We start from the raw sequence: 20,304 nt of genomic DNA, 5'->3' as shown, positions 1-20,304 counted from the left end.
CTTCTGCAACTTTTCTAGACGGTCTCCTTGCTTAAGTTGGTGAACGCTACCATAATCTTTGCCTTCAGTTCATCTTTGGTGTTTCAAGGAGTTTTGTTGATCTCTCATTCAACGGCGCCCCACGCATAATAATCAAGGGGGTTGCAGTCTGGGGAGTTGGGTCGCCAGATGTTCGAGGTGTTGTGGACGCAGAAATTATCTGAAAGCCATGACTGGGTTCTCCTGCTTATGTGGCATGGTACTGAGTCATGTTGCCGGACATAGGGTCTTCCAACAGCCACCTTCTTGACCCAGGGCAGCACACACTGTGTGTTTGCGTGCGTGTGTGTGTATGTGCGTGCGCATGTAAGTTCTATGAACCTGTGTAGATGTTTCATTGCTTTTAGAGTTACATGCTATTTTTTTTCTAAACAATCTCCCTAAGAATGTCTCTCTACGAGGTGACCACATTTTGGAATTGGAAATGTCCACTTACTTGGAATGTCCACGTGTGCCCAGACGTCTGGTAGTGAGATGTGGAAACTTTTGGCGAATCGTCTAAAAGAAAATGAAGAAGAAGAACCTTAACATGGTAAATGTTGTGGGAGATATTCTTTCGTTCAAAAGGCCATTTCACTCTGTGTTTCTTCTTTAAGTTTCATTCAATCTTCATCCAGACTTCATTTCCTTTTTCTCTTTGTCTATCTGTCACTCACGCATTCAGTATACCACATGGCTGTTTATATTAATTTTTGTATATACATTAGCTATTCGCTAAACCATCTATAAATATTTATGGAAAATACATATAAGCTGACGGTGATTAATCCCGGAAATAGCCGAATGAGCAGTCACTACTGAAGAGGCTACGGAAATAGCCGAAACTGAATGTTCAGCATAGGGAATTCTGGAATCAGTGTTTTTGGGCGATTGCAGCTCTTGTGAGTATATATGTATACAATTATATGCTTTTACTACAGCATTAGAGAGCATTTTAGCTCTTATTTCTAGTAAAGTAGGTGTCTTGACGCCCTTAGTCGCATTTAGTGTCAATTATATTATATTATCTTATCTTATATTATATTATATTATATTATATTATATTATATATATATAATATATATATAAAATATAATATAATATCTATCTATCTATCTATCTATCTATCTATCTATCTATCTATCTATCTATCTATCTATCTATCTATCTATCTATCTGTATGTCTGTCTGTCTGTCTATCTGTCTGTCTATCTATCTATCTATCTATCTATCTATCTATCTGTCTGTCTGTCTGTCTGTCTGTCTGTCTATCTATCTATCTATCTATCTATCTATCTATCTATTTATTTATCTATCTATCTATCTATCTATCTATAAATTCAGCTTTTAAAAAAATACCCCAAAGAAAGAAATAATCATGGTAACATGGAACCTAAAATATAATTTTGCTCTCCTTACATTTCGTATTTTTTTTCGTGAAAGACATTTTTTTTTTTTTAATACTACAGTAATTTACACAATTATTCTAAATAAATAAGTTTTATAATCAGTATCCTTTCTTATGTTTATTGCACTACCTGGAGATATACGTTTAGAAGATTTCTTCTTATCAGAAATTAAACGAAAAAGAGAAAAATTTTCTGTTTATAACTCGGGGAAAAAAGTAAAAGTAAACAAACAAACAAAAAATAAACAATTAAAGTAAAAAGGTACAAAAGAAAACTTAAGTTTTTAGAAATAAAATGTATCAGAAAGTTTGATATATTTTGTGACAAAGTTCTCCAAAAGATGTTCGTTTATACAAAATTCCTGCAAAATTCAATGTAAACCTTTGTCGTTCAGTGGGAACCTATATGTCAGCTTTTCTCAACCACGGTTCGAAAGGCCGCATGGGGCCCTCAAGCACTATTCCGGCGGACTTCAACAGTCTTCTTTCTATTAATATAATAAATTTTTCTTTAACTGACTTACGTTTTTGCTTTGTTGGTGTGTGTGTGTTTGTATCTGTATATATATATATATATATATATATATATATATATATATATATATTATTAGGGATAAAAATCCAAATTTACAGGTAAAAACTCAATATGTGACTGTGGATTTTCATCGATGAGTTCATGAACCTTGGTTCTTTTCTCTAAAACTATGTATATATATATATATATATATATATATATATATATATATATATATATATATATACACGCATACGTAAGGTATATATGTTTATAACTATCTATTTGTATGTGTTACATGTAGCCTGCACTGTGTGAGTGACAGTCTCTTCCTCAGCTGTCAACATGTGTCCATAACGGTTTCGTCACCTTTCAAAAGAACCCTTTCCTCCATCGGTGCATAGCAACAACGAAGTTATCATGGTTTGCCCCAGTTGTTTCCGAGGACCACACCGTACCACACTTTAATTCTTGCCTTCATCCATAGAACTGGTTAAATATTTCCGAATGCAAAATTATTCTTGATTTCTAAAATAAAATATTCTTTTATCTTCAAATTATTAATTCTAAGATGATTAAGGAATTAGAATTAATGTTTATTGCAAAAAGCAAATTAAATAACCGATGCCTCTGGCATAACTCTCTTGTACTTTTTTCTTCTTTCGAAGCCGTCAAAACAATCTTTCCTTCAGCCGCTGGAAATATTTTCTACCATTTTTCCAAAACTTTTATAAAGTTACTTTCAAAAGTATTTGAATTCAGTTTTGTCTTAAGGCTCTGTCATAAATGTCCAAGTAGATTCAAGTACGAGAAGATGCATAGCCTAGTATGTGGTGTATGACTGTTGGATCGTAGGTTCGATTCTCGAACGGGGTGCATTGTATCGTCAAGTAAGACACTTCATTTTACGTTGCTCTCATCATGAGCTGAAAGAATTATTGCTCTCTTTTGAAAGTGACAATTACTTTCTTAAGTGAAAAACCGTCAACCCTAATATGGTGATGCCACACAATCTAATCATATGGAACTGATGACAGTTAACAACTAGTATTAATTAAAAAAAAAGTGATCGAAAATATTTAAACCAGAAAGAAGACAACTGGAAATCAAGGAATAAAACTAAAAAAAAAAAAAAAATCAACGTATTCTCAGATTAAAAATCAATAAAAACAAGCTACCTAATTGTAATTAAGTTGTTATGATCCCTCAAGTGATGTTTTACTGTTTTTAGTTAATCAACTTATGAATATTCATTAGAAAGCTATGCCTTATTCTATCATCATCACAGCCTTTCCTTTAAACAGCTTTACCAAATGGACTCTTAATTTGACAATTTCATGAAGTTGAGAAGTTGTAGGAAGTAAATAGGGGTGGTTTATCATCCCCATCTGAGATTTAGGAGGAATATCGATTAAATAACCTTTATTGGTGCTTAATAAAAGAAGTGAGACAGGGAAAGCAAAAACTTCCAGTTAAGTATTTTTCTTTCTTTCTGCGAAGTGACATTTGATCGTGTCTTTAGTCCAGCTGGATATCGTTTACAGAACGTCAACAAAATTTCCTTCAAAATTCAATTAATCTTATCGGAAATACGTTTTTTTTTCCTGGTTAAACATCAGCAGGTGATTTAAATAATGTTTGTTTATGACATTAAATGTACTTGCTTCAGCGGTGATAGAAAGAGAGATAGGAGTTTAACATTTAATCTCAGTCTGAATATAATGTATCTGTCATTGAAATCATCCTGCCTTATCCGAAATGTCCACAAGAAAGGATGGATTGGATGGCGCAAGAGGTCACTATTACTGGCGCAAGAGGTCACTATTACTGGCACAAGCATAGCTGTGGGGTTAAGCAGTTGACATCACGTGTACCTGGCTTCGGGTCTAGTTCTAATCAATGGTATCTTGGGTAAGTTCCTTCACTATAGCCTCTTGTTGACCAAAACCTCGGTAAATTTATTAGACGGTAATTGTGGGAAATTCGAGTGAGGAACTTTTTTCTGTTTTGGGGCCAGAAACATAAACCATCGTTACTCTCCACTCGACCCTTGGGTGCCTTTAGCGGAGCTTGTTCTCTTGGAAACATCGAGGCTTGTCATGGTCTACCGTGTGAAGATAACTTGTTTCTTTGGTCCTTTCAGTAGTGAAGGGTCTGCTTTTGTTTCGCAATTGCATGGTTTCGGGTTCTCGATTATATTTCCAGTGTTGATATAATTGTCCTTACTACGATGGAAGGCCAGCTCTGGAGAGATTTGAACCCGTGTCAGGTGTCGAAGTGATCCCAGAGTAACGCGAGACGAAGTGTTTTGCTCATGAACACAATCTCGGGATCATGAGTGCAAAACTCTAACCACATAGCCATGCGCCCTCAATAATAATAATAATAACAATAATAATAATAATAATAATAATAATAATAATAATAATAATAATAATAATAGTAGTAGTAGTAGTAGTAGTAGTAGTAGTAGTAGTAGTAGTAAATAATAATAATCTATTTAGATTTCGGTAGTGTTAAGTATACTTTAAACACATTCTCGTAATGTCCAAAGACACACGGTGTAGGAGATAATGACAGAGTTAGGTTGAAGCGACAACTTGATAAACATTCGATCGGATGTGATATATCGAGTTTATTTAGTACAAGTTAAATAATTGTTTGCGATGTCTACTAACGTCTTCCTTAATATGGCTTTCATCTGGAGAGAAAGAGAAAGAGAAAGAAGAAAGCGAGAGTGAAAAGGGAGATAGAGAGAAAGAAAGAAAGAGACAGAGAGAGAGAGAGAAAGGAAGAGAGAATAAAACCTTGGTTGGTTTCACTTTGATAGTGGATTCGTCGAAAGAATTTTTCATGTCAAGGAGAGCGTTACGAAGACAAACAGCAGGTCGGAAGTGATGGCCTGAGCTTGACTTGTTTGTCGTCTTTTACTTGGAATATGTTTGAGAAAACCGAGCTACTCAGGGCACAAGCCTCTCCTACATAACTGAAGATGTCAACTAAGTGTTTTGAAGAAGAGGAAACTAAAATATATCATTAAAACAAACTGAGAAAATACAGATCTATACCACTACTCTGTAGTTTTCCTCAAGTAAAGGAAGTGTAATATGGCGACGTTGCTATTTTACTAATATATTTCAAGTCTGATCGTTGATATTTCCAATAAATAACTTCATGTGGTTAGTGACAGAGGTACGCAGAAGAAAAACCATCTTGTTAAGTAATTTCCGGAATTTCTAAATAGATATTTTATCAAATAAATTTAATTTACTGGAAATATTCTCCTCTCTTCACTGACAAAAATAATTAACATTTGCGTTCTCTGTTTGGAACTAATTGATCCCAATCAGCTACAAATATAATTTGGATGTTTTTAATTTTTTTTTTTAATAATTCCTATCTTTGAAATGGTGTAGTTTAATTCTGAATAAGTCATACAAATACAATATTACTTTTGATAATTTTAAAACTGTGTTACCAATATTATTTTAATGAAAATAACAATATATATTTATTTCATTTTTTCCCTGCAACAATTAATATCGATTTTGACTAGTCAGTGGAGACATAATCGATTGAATCAATTCGATTATATTTCCAGTGTTGATATATTTGTCCTTGCTACGATGGAAGGCCAGCTCTGGAGAGATTTGAACGTGGAAATGAGAGAAAGAAAGTTATAAAATACTGTAAGGAACTTTGTCTGGCGCTCTATTGGTTTAGATAAGTTATCAATCTAAAGGACTTAATGTAATACTTTATACGGGATTGCCCCAGCTGCTAGAAATAGCAACCAAATCTCTCTAAAAAAAAAAAAGAAAAAAGAAGAGGAAATTGGACCGTGTAGGCCTAAGTGGATCATGCCTCAAAAAATTGGCTTGCTAGTCGTGGATGGAATGCTTTTGATCATGGCGCTGTTGAATCAGAGCATACTTGGAGATCAGCAAGAAGAAGAAGAAGAAGAAGAAGAAGAAGAAGAAGAAGAAGAAGAAGAAGAAGAAGACGAAGAAGAAGAAGAAGAAGAAGAAGAAGAAGAAGAAGAAGAAGAACAACAACAACAACAACAACAACAACAACAATGAATACAATGCAGAAATTAATTCCACGCTCATTTTCAATATTTTGCCAATTTCCTGTTCTGACACAATAAGTCAACGTGTGACTTACTCGAACATTCTCAAAGACAGAAGCCATTTTTTCAAAAAAAATTACAATCGATGATGTCTTTTGTTTTCTCATTGTTACTGCCACCTATTGGCAAAATAAGTTATTAAAACAGCGATATAATCACGTTTAATAAACATCGATTGGTGGGAAGAAATTGAAATATCGTATTTCGTTGTTGAAAATCTTAGAAAAGTTTGTACTTTGTTGAACCAGGAAATATTGACGTTATTAATTTAACAGCCATTTTGAATTGATGTTGAAAAGAAGTTTAATAGATTCTTCCCCAGAGCATTTTTTGTTTATTTCACCGAAAAATTGATCAGTAAAACATTATTAAATGGATAATTAAATGCTTCTTAACCAAAAGTTGTGGAATTTTCTCCGTTTTAAAATTAGTTAATAATAGTAACAAGGTCTTGCAGATATGTATTAGGAAATGAATGAACAAAGAAAAAAGAAGGTAAAACGGGAGAGACATGTTTTAACAAATGTTGTAGGGGCTTAATGTGTAAAAGGATGGAAAAGTGTTTTGACGCTTCGGATGCTAATCCCTCACCAGAAAAATTAAAAAGTTGAGAAAAGATGGTATGAAAAATAAGAATGAGAAAAGGTGGTGGGGGATGGGAGGAAAACATAAAGTAAGGGACCAGAGTACAGTTCTATAGGGGAAGGTTAGGTAGAAAAGAGGAGGCGGCAGGGTGGAGTGTACGTATAAGAGGGTGTCTGTGTATAGAGATTAACATAAGGGAAAATGTGAGTGTGTGGTGGCGTTAAGTGCGTGGGGTTTCTTGAGGTGTGCATAGATGTATGGAAGTATGAAAGTATGGTGGTGTAGTGTTGTGGGGTTGTGTGGGAAGAATGTGTGTAAGTGTAAACGTATTGAATGAAAGAGGAAGGCTTAAAGAGGAGGGGTATGAGGCGGGTACGATAGTGAGGTGAAAGTGAAGATAAACGTGATATTTAAACAAAGACGATGATGAAAACAAGGTATGAATGGTGAAACGAGTATAGCTTGAAGATATACTTACTTTTCCGAACGTGGCAGCGCAGGCAGGTTCTAGGATTTCTTGACGACAAAAATCTAAATAATGAGCATAAAGAATGCACCGTGGAAGGCAAACACCATCACAAATGCAGTAGTTATCTTCCAGCCTAGAAGTTGGAGAGAATAGAAGAGAGAAAGAGAAATGCATACGATAAACAGGACCGTCGTAGTAACTGAGATTCATATAGAGAGGCTAAATTTTGTATTTTAATGAAATTTAGTATAACTTCTTATGAATTGGAGTCGGGAAATGACAGAGAGTAACAGGTTCATTACCAAACCTCTTACGTTTACCATCTAGCTGACAAGCATGAATTAATTAGAGTACTGATCGAACTCAGGTTGAACACGTGAGATAAGTGTATTTTGTCCTCGACTGAGCGATATGCATGTCAGCCGTCACTCGCGAGAGAGTATAACTTGGTACTGTATACTATGCTTTTATTAACTGTTTTAGATGCCTATGTAGTTAAGAACAAACATAGGCACATCGGCTCTTCCAATCTTCGGCTAAGAAGAGTGGGGCAACGTGAAATGAAGTGCCCTGCGCAAGGACAAACGCACTGCTCAGTCCAGGATTTGAACTCACAACATTATTATCGTGAACCAAACATCTTAGCCATAAGGCTACGCACCTTCGCCCCCTTATATATATATATATATATATATATATATATATATATATATATATATATGGCGAACTTACGTGTGTGTGTGCACGCGTGTTTATTTATCCTTCATCATCACTTGAGACAACCAGTGTTGTTGCTTTTTTATGTCTCTGTATCTTAGCGATTCGGCAAAAGGGAACGATAGAATAAATACTAGACTTAAAAATCAATATAGTGGTCGATCTGTTCAACTAAGCTCTTCAAGTCCGTGCTCTAGCATGGCCGCAGTCCAGAAATAAAAACGGGAATGTATTATGAAAAACAGAAATACGATAACTCCGAAATAATGGCGATATTTGAATTTCTCCTTTGAAAAAACAGTCGACAGCAAAGAGTAACTTAAAGAAGATCTGTTTCCGTTACTAAAGACAAAATAAAGTGCATTGTGTTGGTAACGCCTGTTTTCTGTAGTTTAAAACTAGTAAAGTGTATAGACGTCTGTTGAAATTATAGTTTAATATTTAGTTAGCAATCTACGTAAATACCCAGTTCTCTCAAATAGAAGACACTATCGTTGGCACAGAGAGAGAGAGAGAGAGAGAGAGAGAGAGAGAGAGAGAGAGAGAGAGAGAGAGAAATGTAAGAATATATTTCAGATATTGATCAGTTTAAGCTGACGTCACAGTTACCCATTATTATTGTAGTTGTATCGTAATTACTGCCCTTTATCAAATATGTCATTTAAAAAGAACTACTTCATTGGGATCTGTAGCTCAGGATCACTCATCTCTGATATCCAAACTAACCAACTTCTCATTCATATAATCCAATGAAAGAAACCATTGTAAAAAAAAAAAAAGAAAAAAAGAAAAAAAGAAAAGAAATAGGCTTTTATAACCGACTGCCATCATAAATGTCGGCAAACATGACAGCCCTCCTACGTTAGCCGCTGTTGAACCGCCATCATTTCTTCTGACAAAATCACAAACTCTTTACTTGTATATTTTATTACTTTAAATTTCTTTCACAATCTCCCTCCTCCCACCGCCACCCTCTCTTTCTTATCCTTCCCCCCCTTTCCCCCGTCGTCCACCATCTTGTAGTATTTAGCAACTTTACAACTCTCAGTTCTCTTCTCATTGCCGTGTCTGCAAATATTGGCTTTTTCTTCCGTCCCTTTGTGCGCCCCATGCGCTATCACAATTTATCTTACGACTGTCAGAATCTTTAATTTTCCTTCCAGATGTTTCTGTTCAGTTGGAGAGCGTCACGTTGTATTTCAGTGTTATATCGATCTCAAGTAGAAAAAAAAAAAAAAGGTGATGGTAATGGCGGCGGCGGTGGCGTCGTCGACGATGGTTGGTTGTTGTTGTTGTTGTTGTTGCATGTGTGTATATTGTGGAGGAGTGGGTCTAGGTTGGACGTACTAAGGGTAGAAAGAACGGATCAAGTCTTGTGGTGGGTTTGGATGGTGTGTTCGGGGGTGGGGGTGGGGGTGGGGTGGGTGGGGGTTGAAGAAGTAATCAAAGAGGAGGAAAGTAGCGCCTCGGAACATATCTTACTTTGTTCTATTAAAGAATAAATAAATCAGTTCTTGCCGTCTCCCTCCCACACATCCAACAACAAATTAATAATGTTTTCATCACAAAATGTCCAGAACATGAATTTCCTTATTCAAACTGATCTTCCTATATTCATTAGATCTTCTCTTTCACTTCAGATCTCTTTCTTTCACTTCATCTATCTTTATTCTTTCTTTCTCTTTCTTCCAATACTTATTTTATTTCTAGATTATATATATATATATATATATGCTTTCCTTCTCTCTTTCTCTCTCTCTCTCTCTCTCTCTCTCTCTCTCTCTCTCTCTCTCTCTCTCTCTCTCTCTATCTATCAATCAATATTTATATTTCTCCTCTTATCGCTGGGTTTTATTATAATATAAATATGTCATGTCACAAGTCTTAAAGCCAAATCGTTTCTTAGATTAATGATAACGGCTTCAAGAAAATAAACACAAAATGAACATGAAAGACTTCAGAGAAATTGAAGTTTCGCCACATATGTGACCAAACCACCGAATTCACTTTTCCAATTAATAAAATATAATTACTGTAATTTAATTTAATCTTCAGATAAACGTCTTGTAATATATAACTTTTCATTTTTTTAATTGAGAAATTTCTAAGCTAAATTTCGTCAATGGAAGGCGGATTTTGTAAGAAGGAAAAGAGTTACGAAGAACGTTTATTAATATAATTTATATAATTACAAAGAGTGAGCCAAGGGAAATAACTCAAGTGAACCTATGGCATAAATTTAAATAAATCTGGTAGACAGTGGTGTACTTAACGACGTATGCAAACAAATTTTTGGTTTTATTCTTATGTTTTTAAAAACTTCTACCAAGATTCTCCAATTGGTAGTGAAGAAGAAAAAGAAGAAGACAGGAAGGAAATGAAGAATGAAAAAACGATGTCTGATAGTTAATAAAGACGATGAAAGTGTTGAAGAAAGGAAGGTGAAAATGATGAAGACAATGAAAAAGAAGTCGAAGGGGATACAGAAGAGGAAGAATATGGAAGATGGAGAAGAAGATGATGATGATGATGATGATGATGGTAACGAGGAGGAAGAGGAAGAAGTAGGCAGTTGATAAAAATGATGAGAAAGAAGGTGAAAAAGAATATGACGAACAAGAAGGATGATGTTGAAGAAAAGTATAAGAAACAGAAGAGGAGAAGGAGGAGGAAGAAGGAAGAAGAAGGATATGAAGAAGAATTATGATGATGAATTATATGAAGAAGAAGACGACAACGACGACGAAGAATATGAAGGAAAATAGATGAAGAAAGCATAACTTACCATTGTAACGTCAAAGCTGTTTGTTTCTTTTTGTCTCTCATGATTTGAGCAACGGTTTTCTTTGGAGCTTGTGAGTTATTATTATTATTATTATTGTTATTATTATTGTTAGTGTTTTTGTTGGAATTATTAGTAACCCTGGTTCGAGATTTAGGTATCTCTGGTTTGTCACCATCATCATCTTCATCATCATCGCCATCGTCGTCGTCGTCGTCGTCGTCGTCGTCGTCATCGTCTGTGCTAACATCATCGTCGGAATATCCCGTTGCCAGATCTGAAACATTACATTCAGAAATAAAACGGAGGAAAATCACTTTGAATGATATTTTGCAAGAAATTAGATTATTATGCTTTTTTTTTCGTGAATTAGTAAGTTCGGTGTTGTCGTAGTAAATATTGTTAGCCAGCAAAAAAATAAACATTTAATTCATTAAAACTATAGCGGCAATAAAGAGAAATAATTATTACTGGTTGATTCTGGTAAAAAAATGACAGGGGAGATAACAGCGAAATTTTGATTAATTAAAACTATAGCTATAGGGAGGAGAAATAATTTTTGATGATTAATTCTGGCAAAGAAAGGCAAGAGAGATTATCTTGAAATTCTGATTAATTAAACTACAGTCAAAATGAGAAATATTAATGATAAAAGGAGTACCAGTCGGGCACTGAAGTCGTGGTGAGAGACTTATCCCCCTACATTGGAATTGCTAGCTTTGTGCCAAAATTCGAAATTATCCTTATCATTAGTGTTGTTATTGCTGTTGTTGTTGTTGTTGGTGATGGTGTTATTGGCTTGTTTAGCTCAGCTAAAGTAAACTGGTCCAGTCGATTTGTTCGACTAAAGCCCTTCAAGGCGGTGCCCCAGCGTGGCCGCAGTCAAGTGACTGAAACAAGTTTTAAACAAAATCTATGTAATTACAAATATTTCATTGAACAAATTTGAAGGCCATTTTATTCATAATTGGCATTAGTATTACATTAATCAAGGATTTGTCTTTCTGAAGAACCAAAGTAAATTTCAAGTTTCTGTTGTTTTAAATATATAAATGCCCTTTTATTATCATTACTATGTCATAATAAACTTTAAAAAAAAATCTAAGCTTTCTAGAAAGGCATATTACCATTCCGCACTTTAATTATTGTCCTCGTATTTATTGGTTTGTATTTGTGACATCATGAATGTTTAGAAAATATATTATTCTCCAACTAATCTAAAAATTCTTTATTAGCCATAAATGTCTTCCTATATTGCCGTAGATTAGTTATATTTTCCGCTGGACAAATATGGTGTCTCAGTCAGACATGTTTATTGAAATATTGTGTCTTCATTTAATCTGTAAACTAGATAGAGTCAATACATCTGCTTCTCGTAATTATCTGAAACAAAAGCAGGATATTAATCAGCTAATCCTCATCTAAATATCTTGCTTATTGTCTATGGTACACCCTAATTATTCGTTTTTCTACGTAGTGTAAGAAACGCAGGGCAAAAAACTGTTACATATTACATAAAATATATGATACACTCTAAAAGTTTTCACATATACCATAGTTTATATCAAGATTGCATACGTATATACATGCATGTATTCATCCATCCATCCACCGATCCATCCATCCATCCATCCATCCATCCATCCATCCATCCATCCATCCATCCATCCATACATACATACATACATACATACATACATACATACTAGATATATACGTAGATTGATACATACGTAGATGCAAAAATGCATAAATACTTGCACATATGCTGACATGCATGCACTCCTCACACAGATATCTCAATTAGTACAGCAGGAAAGACTTCGAAGATGTTTAGCTATATAAGTGCTCCAAGTTTGTTTCCCAACCACATGGTTCTGGATTCAGATGCGTGGCATCTTATATACAATTTGGTTATGGGAAACGTTTTGAATATGCAAATAAAGCTCCTATTCCGTTATGCTGGTCAAGGTCCAATGATGCTGTCTGGTGAACAAGTTTTTTGAGTTTGTATCGAGCTGTACCAATATAATGTAGGATAAATATAATTATAATGACAATAATCCTAGGACGGAATATATAAGTTTATAAATTCCATCCTAGGATTATTGTTATATATATATATATATATATATATATATATATATATATATATATATATATATAGAGAGAGAGAGAGAGAGAGAGAGAGAGAGACGTACATACATATATGTGTGTGTGTGTGCGTGCGTGTGTGTGTCTGCATGTATATGTTAGTGATAACCGCCGTCGCTTAAAAACCAGTGTTGGATGGTCTCCGTTCCCCTAACAGTGCGGTTTGGTAAAAGAACCGATTGAATTAATAGAATAAGGATCAGATTTAGAATAAGTGCTGAATCGATTTGTTCGACTAACCCAGAAACGCGGCGCTCCATCATGACTGCAGTCCAGTGACTAAAACAAACATTACAGTAAAAGACTATATACCATTACAACAATTACTTTATCCACCCCGACTGTTAAAATACCATTAATACCCCCATTAGTTATCTCAAGTGCAATCGCAACACGGTTTGAAATCTCGTAACCAAATCACGCTAAATCTCTCTAAAGTTAAATCGACCGTTTTAAAAGCCGTAGCTACTCTAAAATGTATTTGATTATTTGTTAAACGTTATTATTCCAGAATCGTTCCAACTGACGGACAGATAGTTACAAGACTGCAACAGAATGATCTAGCACCATAGAGTTTGTCTAATAATCCTAGCAGTAGTAATCATTGCAAGAAATTCTGCAACAACAGAATTATATATTTACTTTTAGCTTCGTTCTTTTTCCGGTCTGCTGGTGTCCTGTTTCGATTTCATGATTAATGGCAAGCAATTTGATTTCCGTACTCGTTAATGCAAGTATATCAACAAACGAGGTTTAGGTTTGGCGATTCGGCAATGCTTTTTAAGTGGGCACTAATTTGTTAGAGTCACAATGGTCAAGGGCATTATATTCCGGTCGACAGTCAACTAATCAATATTCGTTTGCAGTTCACATACTGTGTAAGCGTCTATCAGGATGTAAACTTAAGACTGCATGCTAGGATATCTATCATGGTGGAAAACAATCAGACGTGTCCGTTAGTTTCTTCTGAACGTTTGTGTATTTTAGCTAAAGCATAGTTAGAAAACCAGCGTCAGTTGAAAACAACGGAGTTGGCATTTCTAACCGTGGTATCAGTGTTTAAAATATTAATCCTAGACCCTGATTAATCCTAGATCTAGGTTAATCCAAGAACTGGATTAATCCTAGTTCTGGTTTAATTTTACATCGTGAGTAATCCTAGATCTGGATTAATCCTAGATCTGGATTAATCCTAGATCTGGATTAAAACTAGGTCAGACGGATAAAGTAGAATGGTTTCTTCTATTTCCTAATACAATACAATTCTTAACAGGAATACCGTTGTGTATGGCATTTATAATGTTCAAGCAAACATTGAACGGCACTGAGAAACTTCTCGAAGAGACTCACAAACTAACGAACACCGGGTTTCGACCAGAATGTGGAGGATTGTCAGATACACTGATTTTCGACCTGAATTGGTCAACTCAGTGAGAAATACCTTAGACATTCTGAGCTGAGCCAGAAGAATGCTTATTCCAATATAGAAATCGGTTCGGTTTACTGATTTGGGAGAAAGCTAACCAGGCTAGAATGAAATTAATGCACATACTTAAAACAACAGTGTGCATAACGTAATCGATCACGAATACACATACGAAAGATACGTGATTTGCTAGTTCGTGGGTTGGATGTGCTTATAGTGTAAGAAAGTATATCTATATATATATATATATATATATATATATATATGAAAGGAGAAGGTCAAAAATGGGATTAAAACTTACTACAGCTGTTTTAGAGTCTGCAGTCATTTTCAAATTGTTCAGATAACAGGCAAGGTGACACAATAACACCGCAATTAAACCTCCTTTACATTCTAATCAATCCATACCGATCAAGTTTTTCCCGGGTATGAACTTCTGCTCTCCGCATCTAACTGCTACACCACACAGCAAACATTCCTATAACTTTCCTCAGACGGTTTATCAGTAATAATTACAACCCGTGCGTACATCAATAGGGGGAAAATGAAACGCATCTTTACAACCTTATAGAAAGTGAACGGAACGACTTCCATAAAGAAACGGAATCGTGGTACATAGAGTACAACAACGCTGTAGTCCCCAACATAGATAGGGCATTACGTTCATTCGCTAAAATAATTATAGTCGGATTAAAAAAATAACATATCCCGCTTAGGAACATAAAAAATTACAACTGCAATTACAAACCAGAAATAACCAACCTTATAAATATCAGAGATAACTTCAAACATGTTGAAATGAAACTTAGCGTAAGTAACAAGAAAATGACCAAAATACATAAATAAATATAGAATCCATAAAACCCCCAGAGAACGGACAAAGGTTTGTAGTTCTCATAAACCAGAAATAGAGCAGTAAAATACTGGAGTAAGTAGCATCATTACCAACAACAAGAACAACAAAATCAGCAAGGATCCCGATATATTTCATGTCACACTAACAACTACAAACACACACACACACACACGCGCACACATTGCAATATCCAGTAAGCAAACAACGCGAAGAATGGGGTCAGTCTCCATCTCGAAACCCGATTTTGACACATTTTTCTTTGATCTAACACTAAAATCATAAAAGGGAAACCTAAAATCTCAAACCCCTAAAGGCCAAACGAAAACCCTGCTTTGATGATCAACATCGAGACCCTAAAGAAAACACTATTCTGGTTATCATCTACCACTAACACCATCGATTTCTCTGCATCTGAAAACTGGCAAAAAGTGTGATAGTTGTCAGCTCAAGAGAGTAATATCATTCAGGTCCACCATTGTCCTCTTCCGCCGCAGCCACCTTCGAACAGCCTAGAAAGATATTCTTTAGCGTCAATCACCGATACAATCATGTTTTCAATTTGAAACACCTCTTTAGATCACTAACTATAGTCAATTAACACAACACTCCCGAGTATACATAATGACGCCAATAACAAACAAAACCTACTTTTATATACTATTTTATTTATCAGGGACACCCACAAAAATTTCAAAACCATTCTCTGCTTATGCACAACACACGACATCGTATTAATAAACAATGCCAGAAGATGTCTAGCAAAGTGTCTGTCAAGTCGTCAAGCTTACGTACTCTACATTTCCAGAACTGAGTATTTCTTGAACGGAGAAGTACTACAGATGTCTTTGCTTTTCCCAACACATTTAAGCTTATACCTATTCGACCATTCTAACCTCAAAATATGCAGGCATGGCTCTGTGGAAAGAAGTTCGCTTCCTAACCACATGGTTCCAGGTTTCCACTGCATGGTACTTTGGGCAAGTGTCTTCTACTATAACTGTGGACCGACCAAGGCTTTGTGAGTGGATTTGGTTCACAGAAACTGAAAGAAGCCCGCCGTACATATATACCTGTGTGTGCGCGCGCACGTGTATATATATATATATATATATATATATAACTAATTTAGAGATGAACCACCACTCTACAACACAGTCAACTGAGAACCCGTCCAACTCCATGCTGTGAGGCAAATACCATTTTAATATATCTAAGATTTTAATCTAAAATTTAAATTAAATAATATATTACATAAATCAATCATATAAATCATATAAATAAATCATAGAAATATTAATTTAAAAAAATTTAAAAGTCAAGTTTATACATCTTTTACCATTAACGAATTCTTCTGCAATTTTTGAATTTAACGCTAAGTACCATATTGATAACACAAGTGAAACAACATCCATGAGCCTTGCCTCTTAATCACTCCAATTAAGACCAACTATTAAGTGGTAACAACCTCACAGTGTCTTACATTCCAAGGTACACATATCACAAACACTACTTAGAAACATGCTTAATCCATTGATTCTTCTTATCAAATCCACTTCACAGACCAACTAAACCTAAACGCATTCTTTTGTGTCTTCGTTATACATTGGAAGGTCAGCAGGAAAGCGTGGTTCTTCCTATAAAGGCCGCTCAACAGGTGTCCCATGGTATGGAGATCTGTGTCACACTGACACACTGAGAAGCTGGCGGTGCTGTATCCGCCAATTGTAGAATGTCACCTTGACTCTGTGAACACCTGTTCTTAATTGATTAAAATGTTTTCACTTTATCCAGCTTAAATCCACACCAGATGGTAACTGTTCTCATTTGCTAATATTTCCATTGTTATCGAGGTTGATAAGCTATTATTTCTTGTTTTTCATTCAGTTTGATATGACCTCACTAGTTGAGGTGTAAATTCCAAGGGTGGTGGCACATGCAAGTAAGTTTTCTTTCACCTCAGGTAACCCTGAACAGCCTTTTCTACATTACTGAAAAATCCCTTTCGTGTGCGGTGACACCCAGGTGGGCAGCGTAGACAAATTGGCCCTTCATAAGGCTCTTTTGAGTTTGGCCATTCTAGTGGATACTTCCATGTTAGAAAGGGTTTTAATCAAAGAAATTTTAATTCTATTATTCTGTAAAATAATGGGTACTGTACTCCAACGCGAGGCGCAGACGATTCTGGTGTAGCAAAGGTCAACAGCCAAAACCTTCGCCAAAAGGACCGTTTGTGCAAAAGAGGGTTATGATCTCAGTTTGGTGGGATTGCCGTGGTGTGATCATGTTGGATCTTCTCTCACGCAATACCATCGTTGACAAGGATGTTTACTGCAAACAAATTGACCATCTAAAGATCGCACTGGCCGAAAAACGCTCAAATTTGAAGATAATTTACCACCAAGACAACGCGCCAGCACATCGTGCAAATCAGACGTCAGAGAAGATGAACGAGGCAGGCTGGGAGATTATGGTGCACCGACCATATTCTCCTGACCTTGCCCCTTCTGACTACCACTTATTCTCTGCCTTGCAACGCACGATTGGCGATACAGAGATCGAAAACGAAGAAGATGTGAAATCGTTCCTTTACGACTTTATTGATTCAAAGCCACGCAATTTCTAGTTGAAAGGATTCAAAACTTTGCCTGAAAGATGGCAAAAGGTGATCGATAACGATTGATTGTTCTTTGTTGTTTTCTTAATTGTTAATAAAGTGATATGTTAAAAGTGTCCAAGAACTTCCTTACCAAACTGATATACATATATGAACACACGAAGGGCTTCTTTCAGTTTACCGCCTGCCAAATCCATTTACAAAGCTTTGGTCGACCGTAGACTATAGTAGAAGATACTCGCCTAGTGTGCCACGCGGTGCAACTGAACCCGGAAACATGTTGATAGGATGTAACCACATGATTCCAGGTTCGGTTGTCTGCGCCTATTTCTTGTGGAATTTGTTTAGTGATTCGTCAGACGATTGTTAAGCATATCTGGAATGCGAATGGTGTTCTATGTTATCACGATGAGTGGTGAATGTGTTGAGTACATGCTACGTGCATTTGGTGATATTATGTAATGTCGGACGGTGATTGAGTAGAATTACTTTACCGTCATCAGTAGAATATTCTATTGAAGACTGTAGAGTAATATATATCACTAAACCAGAAATCGGGCGATCTAGATTTAACCTCAAAATTTTACTAAATCTCTTTTATTCATTTGCTCGCTTTCAGCCTTGTCCTAAAGGAGTATAATTTGAAGTGGTTTTAAGAGCCTTTTGACGTCCGTCTCTAGCGTGTTGGTGTTGTTTCTCAGTAGCTTTAATTATACAGTTCCATATTCAAGAGATGAGGAATTATCTACATCATTTACACCTTGGAACCGCTCGAATACTCCGGAAGGTGCTCGAAAAATAACTGGTACTTAATTTATCGACCCAGAAAGTATGAAAGGCAAAGTCGACCTCGGCGGAATTTGAACTCAGAACGTACAGACTAACTAAATACCGCTAAGCATTGCGCCCGGCGTGCTGACGATTCTGCCAGCTCGCCACCTTTTTATAATTCTAAATAATAACAAAAAGTTTCTGGATTTCAAACAAATACCCAACATAGTCAATAATCTCTGCTTGTAGCAGAATATTTACCTAAATTGGTAAACAGGACTTCAAATACGGGGAAGTCTGTTATTTACACTTTACAGCAATGAATTAAACAGAAAACACTGCAGGATTCATGTTATGATTACCCCCTGCTAACAATTCATTGTTTCTAGTTTCAGCGATAATCTTTCTAGTTTCTACCACGAAATGAATGATTTTTGTTTTCTTCCTAATAAAAAAACACAAAATGATTTCTTTCTTTCTGTCTTCTACTGTCATTAAAACTAAATGTCCTCGTCCTTGTCATCGCCGTCGTCGTGGTGATCGTAGTTGTTGCGGCTATTGTTGGGATTGTTGTGGCGATTGTTGTAGTTGCTGTTAATATAAAAAAGCATGGCAGGAGTTGTTTGATGACGACGGAGAAGAATACCAGGTTAAAATATAGGATACGGTGACTGAGTAATAGAATAATAGATTTATTTAGCGGTGGTTGGGCATTTATGTGTTCGATAAGATATGATCCGGGCTTAAACAATGACAACAACAACAACAACAACAATGGCTGCAAGTATAGAGGTGTGGTTATGAAGTATACCTCGTGACTTCCTAGATTTAGCTGAAATCTTGCTGAACGGCCCGAGGGCCAGTGTCTTTTATAATGGCAGCAGGTCGACCGCGGCAATATGGGCAGGTAACTTAAACTGTGCAGTATCACGACAGAGTCACTTTCTGTGATGTATTTTTGGCATGACATTATTGTCCAAGGTTCCCGTGGACTTTTCCGTAGGCTTTTCTTTTCACGGATAAACCTAATCTGTTTTCCCTTTTTGCATTGATATTTCTGTGATACACGATCCCTATTGATCGGCCTCCCCTTTTTTTCCACGATCCCTTTTGATCGGAATTCGACCCACTTTTTTTCTTTTTTTCTTCTTCTTCCCCAAAATAAAAGCTCTACTTTGTATTTTGTCCCCTCTGTGTTCAGCCCTGTGTGGCCAATAAAGAAACATATCTATCTATCTATCTATCTATCTATCTATCTATCTATCTATCTATCTATCTATCTATCTATCTATCCTATCTGTATATATGTTGCAAAGTTCATTTCTAGCACCACCATACCTCGGTCTAAATAATTTTTCAAATCTTTAAAATTAATAGAATTTTAAAATGTCCGAAAATTACATTTAAAATTATTTTGCTGTATCAGGAGACAAATTAATCCATACTTTTAATTATAAATAAAAGTCTAATTATAAATATCCCGCTAATTATAAATAGAACTGCTGATATAATTAATATTTCTGGATATGTTTATTTTTATGATATCGTTTGATATTGTATTTAGCCGATATCTCATCATCGATCGTTTTAGTTTTAGGCGCATATGTGTGTTTATATAAGTTTACATACGTGAATGAGTCATTATGTACACACACACACACACACACACACACACACACCGACACACACACACACACACACACACACACACACACACACACACACACACGCACACACACGCACACACAGAGAGGCACACGCAAACAGATCGCACCCACACACTCATATATGTATGTATATACTACTACTCTCTCCCTCTCTCGTCTCTCTCTCCCTCTCTAGACAAAGGGATTAAGTC

General features: G+C 35.8%; 1 protein-coding gene across 1 annotated transcript in view; it reads right to left on the bottom strand.

The window, feature by feature from the left end:
* LOC106869153 (DNA-binding protein RFX6) overlaps positions 1 to 20,304 on the bottom strand; it is a 110,733-nt gene that overhangs the window by 46,126 nt on the left and 44,303 nt on the right. The window contains exons 2-4 of the mRNA XM_089363511.1: positions 10,629 to 10,902; positions 7,136 to 7,259; positions 476 to 537 (exon numbers count right to left, since the gene is read on the bottom strand). Coding sequence (XP_089219637.1) covers positions 476 to 537; positions 7,136 to 7,259; positions 10,629 to 10,902 — 460 coding nt within the window. The remainder of the gene's footprint in view (positions 1 to 475; positions 538 to 7,135; positions 7,260 to 10,628; positions 10,903 to 20,304) is intronic.

The sequence above is a fragment of the Octopus bimaculoides genome, chromosome 15, assembly GCF_046866305.1.
Source record: "Octopus bimaculoides isolate indiv1 chromosome 15, ASM4686630v1, whole genome shotgun sequence".
NCBI classification, from domain to species: Eukaryota; Metazoa; Mollusca; class Cephalopoda; order Octopoda; family Octopodidae; genus Octopus; species Octopus bimaculoides.
This window is presented reverse-complemented; position numbering and strand designations above follow the sequence as displayed.